This window comes from Conger conger, chromosome 10 (assembly GCF_963514075.1).
Source record: "Conger conger chromosome 10, fConCon1.1, whole genome shotgun sequence".
NCBI lineage: Eukaryota > Metazoa > Chordata > Actinopteri > Anguilliformes > Congridae > Conger > Conger conger.
This window is the reverse complement of record NC_083769.1, coordinates 9,052,595-9,062,677: the sequence shown is the minus strand read 5'-3', so window position 1 is coordinate 9,062,677 and position 10,083 is coordinate 9,052,595. Positions and strand designations below refer to the sequence as shown.

The window sequence follows — 10,083 nt, the reverse complement described above, 5'->3', positions numbered from 1 at the left end:
GGAACCTGAATGGTTAAAAAGCATTTATTATTCATTCTTAACTACTTACAGGACTTACGACTCATATGGCTGGGTTGGCATTGGGAAAACTGTGTTAATTCGTTGTATCTCAACAGAGCAATCTATTGTCAAATATACAACCTTAATTAGGCTACTAGCCTACAAAATAGCAACCAATTTGGAATAAAATAATAATTCCCTCAATGCATGTATAAATCTGCCTTTAATTTCCCTAATATTTCAGTTCTCGTTTCTCTTCATTAGCCCTCATTTTGTGAGTAGGCGGAATACACTTGTCTAATTGGAACAAGCTGTAGCTACTTCTAACTATAGCTTGAGTATTTGATTGCATCTGATTATTTTTATTTTTAGACTAAAACAGAATAAACGAGTAGCGGAAAATGAAAACTAAGCCAAAATCAGGCGACACTGCTGACGTGAGGGCACAGCTGATTACTTTAATGGCCTCGTTTTGGCTATGACACCGCACCCCCTTGGCGATCGGGTGTATCGGAGGCTGAAAGTAAGCGGACACTGCCTCGGTGTGTTTCTCTTGCAGGCGGTCTTTCTCTGCGTTCACAGAAGAGGAGGTGCGCGCAAACGCGAGCAGCTGTGTGGACTAGGAGAGAGAGAGAGAGAGAGAGAGAGAGAGAGAGAGAGAGAGAGAGAGAGAGAGAGAGAGAGAGAGAGAGAGAGAGAGAGCGAGAGCGAGGGAGAGAGCTAGAGACTCCCACCTCTGTCTGTCATTCTACTATTCCTGCGAGGTGCCACCAGGAAAGCTCCAGCCTTTCAGGGTACCATTTCCAACTGATGGAGCAAACGGAATAAACGTCCACGCCGCCCGCTCTCGTTACAGTGTAGAAGGAAATCGCACGTAGCCGCGGTTGAGAGCGAAAGAGTAACTGCCTTTTTCCACGGTCTTATTTGGTTTAATTACGTGTTGACATCTCTTGCCTGTTGATGGTATTTTATTTATTTTTATAACATCTATCGCAGCTGGATTTCCCCTCGTCTCAGCAACGACTCACGGGAACAGCTATTTTCTAAAGAGTTACTTTTCCAAAAAGCGGGCATTTTCATGTTTTTTTATTTCATCGGATGTTTTTATTCTTAGAGGTAAGTGAACTAAATGGAAAGATCCAGATGCTAGAGTTAAAACGATACCATAAAATAACTTTAAACCGTATTCAAATTGGTCAGAGTGTCTTTGGGGGCTGCTGATTTCAAATGTGCGTTTTTGTGCATTTAGGATACCTATTCGTAGCCTAGGCTAAATCACCCAAAAATGTCACCGTTATTACATGTGTTCTATACCTACATGTACATTTTCGACAAGCACATTAACGCTTAATGATACTGCATGACTGGAATTGCATGACTTTTTATGCTTCTCAAAGGCGAAATGCATATGTAGTTCGAGTCATTAAAACAGTTAACATTGAGCAACAAAAGTATAAAATGAAGAATAATGAATAAATCACAATTTTTAATAATGTTAGACTGGCATACGACAAGCACTGGAATTGATAAAATCAGTGTATGTTACAGTGTAACGTAGTACGGCTAAAGGAAACGACCAAAATGTTTGCTAGAATCGCCGGAGTTCTTCTGTAGTGTTGGCTCAACAGGTACCGAACCTCTTTTCGGAAACCCCTTCTCAGCGCACTTTGCAGCTATTTATTCGTTATTGTTATTATGTTTTCTTATAAATGATGTAATAATTTAAGATCACTGTGTGAAAGGCTCCCTCTCTTGCATTACATAAGTAACATTCTACTGCAGTTAATGATCTGCATGGCCAATTAGGCTGTTTGCTTTAATGATATTGGTGTATATTTTTAGATGTACTCGCTTGTATGTTTTTTTTAATAGAAAGCTTGCAATTAGTTCGCTTGCACTTCTGTGAAACATGAACGGCATTATCTATATCAAAGGTTAATAATGTATCATCATTAATTAAGCATTTCTATATGTATGTATCCCATAATTTTTCAGAAAATAAGTTTACTGTATAGGTCTGTTATCAGATCATGATGAAAATAATCTGAAATAATAATCAAAGGTCAAAATATTCAAAATATTCTGTACTGGTGCTGAAGCAGTGCTAAGCTGTTGTTGTTTCTATTTGGTTGTTGTTTGTCATTGTTTACTTCAACATGTACATGCAGTACCCCTATCTACATTGGGTACATATAAACCATTTAAAGTGTATGCTTTATTCAAACTAGTAGTAAGCAATACACTTTTTTTTTATCATTACACAACATCACACAATTTTCAACAGAAATAAGAAAATAAGCTTATAATGAGTGCTGGGTAAGGCACCATTAATTTTTCTATCATTGTTATGGATTTAGAGTTTTATGAGCATTTACTGTTTTACTATATATGTAGTCCATTATGAGATCATTTACAGCGCTATAAATTTTATGGCATTTGGACATTTATATTGAAGTATTCCCTTTCTGTGTCCAGGGTTTCTGCAGCACAATTAAGCACAGGGTTTCCTGGCAATTACTGACTTAGTGGTTAACAGGGTTATGCTAATGTTTTAATGTTCCGTAACATCTAGTCCCAGCTCAAGCCATTTGATGACAGTGTGTGGGTGGTGGTTCTTTAACAGCCAGGATTCAGCTGGGCGACCCCTCTCTGTGGTCTCTCTCTCTCTGGTCTCTCTCTATCTCTCTCTCTTTGTGTTGGCTACTTGGTTTCTTGTCGTTTTTTTTTCTGCATTAAATGGCTTGTGATGTTTAGTTGTAGTGCCACAATAAAGCTGGGTTAAAACTAAAAACTCTCTCTCTTCTCATTTCTTTCTCTCTCGCCCTCGTTCTCTCGCTCTCTCGCAGATGGTCGCAGATCTGAAGGCAAGCTGGTTCTGAAGGTGGTGGACTTGTTCCCCGAGCCCCGAGCCGGAGTCACCATGGCGACGGGTGTGGCGGCGTGGCTCCCTTTTGCCAGGGCCGCAGCCATTGGCTGGATGCCCGTGGCCAACCTGCCCATGCCCCTCGCTCCCACGGAGAAGAACAAGCGGCAGGACGAGCTCATCATCCTCAACGTCAGCGGGCGACGCTTCCAGACCTGGAGGAACACCCTGGACCGCTACCCGGACACCCTGCTGGGCAGCTCCGAGAAGGAGTTCTTCTACAACGAGGAGACCAAGGAGTACTTCTTCGACCGCGACCCGGACGTCTTCCGCAGCGTGCTCAACTTCTACCGCACGGGCAAGCTGCACTACCCGCGGTACGAGTGCATCTCGGCCTACGACGAGGAGCTGGCCTTCTTCGGCATCATCCCGGAGATCATCGGCGACTGCTGCTACGAAGAGTACAAGGACCGCAAGCGGGAGAACGCGGAGCGCCTCATGGACGACCAGGAGGACAACAAGGACAGCAAGCTGCCCAACATGACCTTCCGCGAGACCATGTGGCGGGCCTTCGAGAACCCGCACACCAGCACCATGGCGCTGGTCTTCTACTACGTCACCGGCTTCTTCATCGCCATCTCCGTCATCACCAACGTGGTGGAGACGGTGCCGTGCGGCGCCACGCCCAACCAGAAGGACATGCCGTGCGGGGAGCGCTACACGGTGGCCTTCTTCTGCATGGACACGGCGTGCGTGATGATCTTCACCGTGGAGTACCTGATGCGCCTGTTCGCCGCGCCCAGCCGCTACCGCTTCATGCGCAGCGTGATGAGCATCATCGACGTGGTGGCCATCCTGCCGTACTACATCGGCCTGGTCATGACCAACAACGAGGACGTGAGCGGCGCCTTCGTCACGCTGCGCGTCTTCCGCGTCTTCCGCATCTTCAAGTTCTCCCGCCACTCGCAGGGGCTGAGGATCCTGGGCTACACGCTCAAGAGCTGCGCCTCGGAGCTGGGCTTCCTGCTCTTCTCCCTCACCATGGCCATCATCATCTTCGCCACCGTCATGTTCTACGCCGAGAAGGGCTCCAGCTCCAGCAAGTTCACCAGCATCCCGGCCTCCTTCTGGTACACCATCGTCACCATGACGACGCTGGGGTAAGGAGAAACGCCTCCTCTTTTGCCTCCTTCTCCTCCCCCACGTTCTCGCTGTGCGGCTCCTGCGTTTGGTCAGAACGGTCTCCTTCAAGGAGTGTGGATGGTTCTTAGTGGTTTTGCGAGGTAAAAGGGTGGACTTTGGCTCCAGGTCGGACTTAGTGTTGTTGAAAGGTAAAATGGTGGAGTTTGGCTCCAGGTGGGTCTCAGTGACGTTGAAAGGTAAAAGGGTGGAGTTTGGCTCCACGTGGGTCTCAGTGACGTTGAAAGGTGAAAGGTTTGAAGGTGACTGGACACTAAAGAGTGTCGCTTCTGTCATTTCTACCAACTGGTTGATAAAGAAGATGGGGAGGATGATTCAGGTTCTGCCCCTCTATCTCTTCTCCTTCCCCCTTTCTGTCTCTAACTGTTCCTCTCTCACAGTGTCTCTCTCTCCCTCTCTGTCTGTCCCTCTGTTAGCAGCTATGCTTTTCCCGAAGTTAAATTGGCTCTTTCGCCCCCGTCCCCCTCCCTGTAGATCTATCGCACTTCACGTCGCAAAGTCCACAGTGTTGCCCGCACCCAAGTGACGTGGGGAGCAATTATTTGTTCTTGCGTGAGACCCGTAAAAACAATTAATGTAATGGAAACGCAGCCAACTTGGAACCGCACATCAATTCCCAGACTGCGTCGGGTTTCTCATTTCAATTGATTTTCCTGGGCTGACTTTGTTCATTTTCCATTACAGATCACCTTTTGTGTTTCGCTTGAGTTAGCGGCGCGACGGACGGGGCGCGTCCGAGCGCTCGCTGCTCTGCCGTTCGACCGCTGTCTCGGGCGTCGCGTTCGCCTCCGTGTTTCTGCCTCACCTCCGTTATTAATCAGCGTAAATTATTAACCCTCATAACGTTCGCCGTTAAAGGCTTGTTTGCGGTAGCGGGTGAGTCAGCCTGGGAAATGTGGTAAATTGGAGCCTTTTTGCTAAATGGCAGAGCTTTAAGAGGCCTAAGTAGGGCACTATCCTTGTGGGTAGAGCGCTGAGCTGTGCAGACGCTACAAGGTAGAGGCGTTGGACTCGGGCCAACTTTTCTCAACTCTGTATATGGAGATGGAGCGGAGATGTTGTGATGGGATGCGGGACGGCGTCCAGCGCTCCGCAGAAATGGATTTATGGCAGACGCTGCCGTTACTGAACGTTCAGGTTGTCTTATTACTCGCGTTCCCTGATCTATTGTGGTGAAGGCGTTTCTTTAACAGGCGGCTGGGTGACATTGTGTGGTTCGGTGTAATGTGTGGGTTACACACGAAGCGCTGCGGCCAGCTCACTGAGACCTGACTGAGACTTGAGATGCTGCCGGGTTCTCGTGTTGCAGCGTGTGTGTGTGTATATGTGTGTGTGTCTGTGTGTGTATGCGTGTATATGTGTGTGTGTGTGTCTGTGTGTGGGTGTGTCTGTGTATGAGAGAGTGTATGTGTGTGTGCATGTGTGTATGACTGTGTCTGTGTATGTATGTATGCATGCATGTATATGTGTGTGTGTGGGTCTGTGTGCGTGTGTGTGTGTGTCTGATGTATGTTTCTGTTTGTTTATGTGTGTGTGTCTGCGTGCTTCTGTATTTGTCTGTGTGGGTGTGTGTATGTGTGTGTGCTTCTGTCTGTGAGTGTGTGTGCTTCTGTCTGTCTGTGTGTGTGGGTGTGTGGTGTGTGTGTGTGTATGTCTGTGTGTGTGTGTGCGCGTGTGTGTGTGTGCTTCTGTCTGTCTGTCTGTGTGTATGTCTGTGTGTGTGTGTGTGTGTGTGTGTGTGTATGTCTGTGTGTGTGTCTGTGTGTGTGTGTGTGTGTGTGTGTGTGTGTATGTCTGTGTGGGTGGGTGACGGGGGGCTAATGCTCGTGTGTTGTTATGAGGCGAGGAGCTTTTTCATCAATAAAACAGTCGGGCGAGCGTGGGTGTCATCGTGACTAATTACGTGTCCCCCTACATCTGCTGACTAACGGCAACCTTCTCCCTCCACATCCTCAGAGCTGTTAGCTGTTTACCTTTCCCCGGGTCTGGCTTAATAAGGTCATGGCTGCTGCTCTGGAGGAGGGGTGGGGCGGGGGCAGGAGCACGTTCCCCCTCCATTCCAGCTCAACAGAGCGTGAGGGCTTGGACAGGGGAGGAGGGGAGTGCCCTCCGTGCTCCATGTGGAAGTCAGGTGGTCGGTTCTGGAGAGTTCCTTATACACACTGCGAAAACCGTCTGTCTTAACACTTGTTTTAGTCTTGTAATGAGATAAAAAACCTTTTTTCTTCTATGAAGTAGAGATTATTACCTCATTCTAAGTTACATTTTTCTCGTGAAATGGAATTGTCTTACGCCACTGGCAAATCCTGAAATGAGTAAAAACGTCTCACCTCATTGGCAATCGTTTTGTCTTATTTAGCCCAAAAGACATAAAAAATAAAAAAAATCTTGAGTCTAAATATAGCACTAAAATACTTTTTCAGATAAGTTTGTGTGTGTGGAGTGCACTCCCACCTGTGGCTGGCAGCAGCAGTAATAGGTGTGCCAAGGAGGTGTCAGCTTAGACACAGCTCACATTCTCAGGTTTTCTCCTCTGGCTACTCAACTGACTCTGCCTTGTACATTCGAATCGACGCCTTTATGTACGACCAACCGTCCTTGAAGTGGGATGGTACTCACTGGTACGTGACCTCTGGACCGTGACTTTTTCTTGCATGCTGACATTTATTTTAACCTCCCACTACTCTTTTCCGCCCCTGCCCAACCACATTCTCTCCCCAGTAAATGGCTGTTGTAGTCAGTGGTAGTACCAGGGCTTTAGGTGGGCATGACAACCAATGAGCTTATTTCAGTTTATTTCTGATGTTGTCACAATATATCTTCTAACAGGCTGGTCAAGATGGTAGCAGAAGTCTTGGGTGAAAAAGTATACGCTCTCGAGTACCATATGGGACTGAAAGGGTTACATCCCAAAAAAGTTGGTGGGTCCTCATTCCTTTAGTTAGACTGTAGGGAAACGGTGAGCCCACGTGGGCTTAACGGCCTGTTCCCAGCATGCACTCCACCCCTGGCATGTTCCTCGGGGTAGAGCCCTCTTTAGCATGCGCTTCTGCGGTCGCTCTCAGAGAACGGTTTGGTTTTTTCCGGCGCGTACCAGTCGTATTGCGCCTCATGTTTAATTCAGCCGTCGCTCACCCCCCCTCCCCCACCCCCCGGTTGACTACGCCGTCGCACTGAAAAACTGTTAAAGCGGGAGACTCCTGAGATGGATTGCCCGACCGAGTTCTGGGCCACTTTGTCAGTGGTCCGCCTCTACCCAGCATCTGCACGGACATGCACAGTAAACACACTGCTTAGTCTCCTTCATTCGCCCTCCTCATTCCCCCACCCTGGTGTAAATCCAGCTGGAAATGACCGGCTACCATCTGTTTCATAACATAGCTTGAGCTGGTCTGAACTGGTCAACCAACTACCAGCTGTTTCAAAACCTAGCTTGAGCTGGTCAAACCATGTTGAGTATGGAGCTGGTCTGAACTGGTCAACCAACAACCGGCTGTTTCAAAACCTAGCATGTGCTTTTTTTTCTAGCCGGGTTAGACACTCTGTTGTTGTTATTTCGGTAAGGTTTTGTTAATCTGACACTTATCTCTTTTGATACCAGAATGCATAATCGGGCAATTACAATGCGCAGTAATAGGATTTAGCTAACAGATATTACGAGAGCAGTTTAATTGAGGCACGCGGTTGCCTCCGGTTTGTTCAGGAGTCCGACTGCGGTGTAACACGAAGCAGGCAGCGGTCCGTGAGCACTGTGGTTGTCCCGTGTTCAATTTGTGCCTCCTTCCTTGCAGAACCAGGGAGATTATACAGTCATGAACGTAAAATAACCTTACAAAACAACTGATTTGATTCGATGAATGCGACAAGCTCCATTGGTTTTCATTGCCCGATGTCCTTGCGCTGTCACAGTGTGTGAAATATGGGAGGGAGTTATTCTGAGGACTCGTTCGAAGTCAGAGCCTTTTCCTGACGCAAACCGGAGTCGGAATTTGTCAGTACAGTTGGACTGTTAATTAATTCAGCGTTGACCTTTGACGGTTTGGGAATTGTCCGGGCTGTCATTTTTTTTTGCCGTGACCAATAAAGTATTAAGTCCTTTGAACAAGCACAAATGAGGGAGAGAGGTTGGGTGTTTGGGAGGGGTGGGAGGGCAGATAGTTGCTGTCGTAGAAAACGAGGCTTTCGCGTCGGAGTGAAGCTGACCTTTCTGAGGTTCATACATTTCGGTGACCTTTTAGAGCATACATGTTTCCTTTTGTTTTCTCACCAATAATGAATCTACGGTATCCCTGTGAACGGATGCTGAAATATCAGCCCTAGCAAAAATATCCCCAGCTGAAGGGAAGGACAGAACAGAAAAGAAAATAATTTCAATTTCCACTGTAAAAAAATAAAAAGACCTGCCGTTTAATGGTCTCCGGGGCGGCGCTAGTGGCATCACTTGATGTTTTGGATGAGATTGAGTTATAGCGACGCCCTCTCCGTGTTTATTTTCTTTTATGAATCCTCAAGGCCGTCGTTCGCGTTTATGCAAAGGAACGCTCTCTGTAGACGCCCCCTAAATTTCTACGTGCGCTAGACTTGTCGCTGTCCAGCCGGAACATTGAGATTTATTCGACCAAAGAGCCCCCGTAAGCAAGCGTGCATAAAACATCTCGGGGATAATTTATTTTTCCATAAAGAGCCGTTTATATAGTCCTGCCGTTAAAAGATGGCCGCTCTCTCCCCTGTATCTGATGTAGTAAAGCTACGCTCCTGCTAACTGTGCCGAGCGTCAGTTTGATATGTTTACTGGCGCCGGCCTATCTGATGTTGGCAGAGAACGCATTAAGGTGGAAAGGGTGATGTGTGTTTACACAGCTACGGAGTCTGTTTAGAAAACCCCCTGCTCTCACTGAGGAGGTGAGCCGGGGCCTGTATAACGAAGCGGGAATAAAAACCTGCCTCTTTTTAAGGTCCGAGAAGCTTCCGGGTTATAGTGATCCAGCTAATCCTGCGTTGTGATACAGGCCACTGGTGAGAAAAAAAGTGTTCACTCCTTGCTTCATTGTACATGAAACTAGTCATTTTAACACGACTTTACCCTATTCCTTCTGGTTAACCGCTAACAGAAATTCTGCGATATATTGCACCAGGTCTTTGCAGTGCTGTCTCAAAATGGATCCCTTTACCTAAAAAAATTGATCTGGTGATCTGAACATGTCGCTTCTCGCAAAAACAATGCTGCATTTCATTTTACAACAATGATTTTTGTCATCCTATTATTAAAAGAGAGGATAGCCTCAAACCAGGCGACATAACGGGTAATTATTAACCTAGCTGTTGTGTAAGTGATTTTAATTAGCCATCCAATAAAGGCAAAGAAAGTAATTAGTGAGAGATTAAAAAAGACTCTACGAACGTCTTTTTGACTTTGTTACAAATGTGTAATTGCCTGAACGGCAGTGATTCAGTGTGGCTTTTAAAAAAAGCACGTCGAGTTAATCAGTGTTTCTCCCATTTGCATTCTGCCCCCTCTGTGCATCATAGCTTCCCGTCACCGCGAATATCGGCGCGCAGCGATCGCTTGTGCACGGAAGCCGCTGTAAACGTTAACCGTGGGGAACGCCGATTATTGCTTTTATGATTTTCGTGGCGGTCCCCCTTTAGGCTCGCCGGAGTCGTTTGCGGTATTACAGGCAGCTTCAACTACAGTTGGCGTTTCGTAATTATGAGTTGTGGGAACGGCCTATATCGGTTTGCACCTGTGTGACATCACCGGCCCGACATCTACAGCAGCGCTACTGAACTCCACGTCCTGCGGGCCGCGGTGTCTGCAGGCATTTGCTCCGACCGTGCACTGCTCCACCTGATTTCACTCATTATTTAATCCGCTCGGTTCAGATAATAAGCTAATTAGTGAAATCAGGTGGTGTAGCGGTTCAAGCAAATGTCTGCAGACAATGCAGCCCGCAGGATGTGGAGTTGAGTAGCGCCGATTCCACAGGCTTAGTCTGATGGAGAACCGCCCTGCGGCTAGC

The 10,083-nt window shown here is 47.1% G+C and overlaps 1 protein-coding gene across 2 annotated transcripts in view; it reads left to right on the top strand.

Annotated features, from left to right (window-relative positions):
• The first annotated feature begins 394 nt into the window (after window positions 1-394).
• The window catches only part of kcnd3 (potassium voltage-gated channel, Shal-related subfamily, member 3), a 172,393-nt gene continuing 162,704 nt past the window's right edge, over window positions 395-10,083 (top strand). The window contains exons 1-2 of one of the 2 annotated variants that reach the window (XM_061258779.1): window positions 395-523; window positions 2,847-4,023. In XM_061258779.1, the coding sequence (XP_061114763.1) occupies window positions 2,921-4,023 (1,103 nt within the window). In that variant the 5' untranslated portion in view covers window positions 395-523; window positions 2,847-2,920. Of the gene's footprint in view, window positions 524-800; window positions 1,117-2,846; window positions 4,024-10,083 lie in introns of those variants that run through there. The other variant, XM_061258778.1, reaches the window with a different exon arrangement.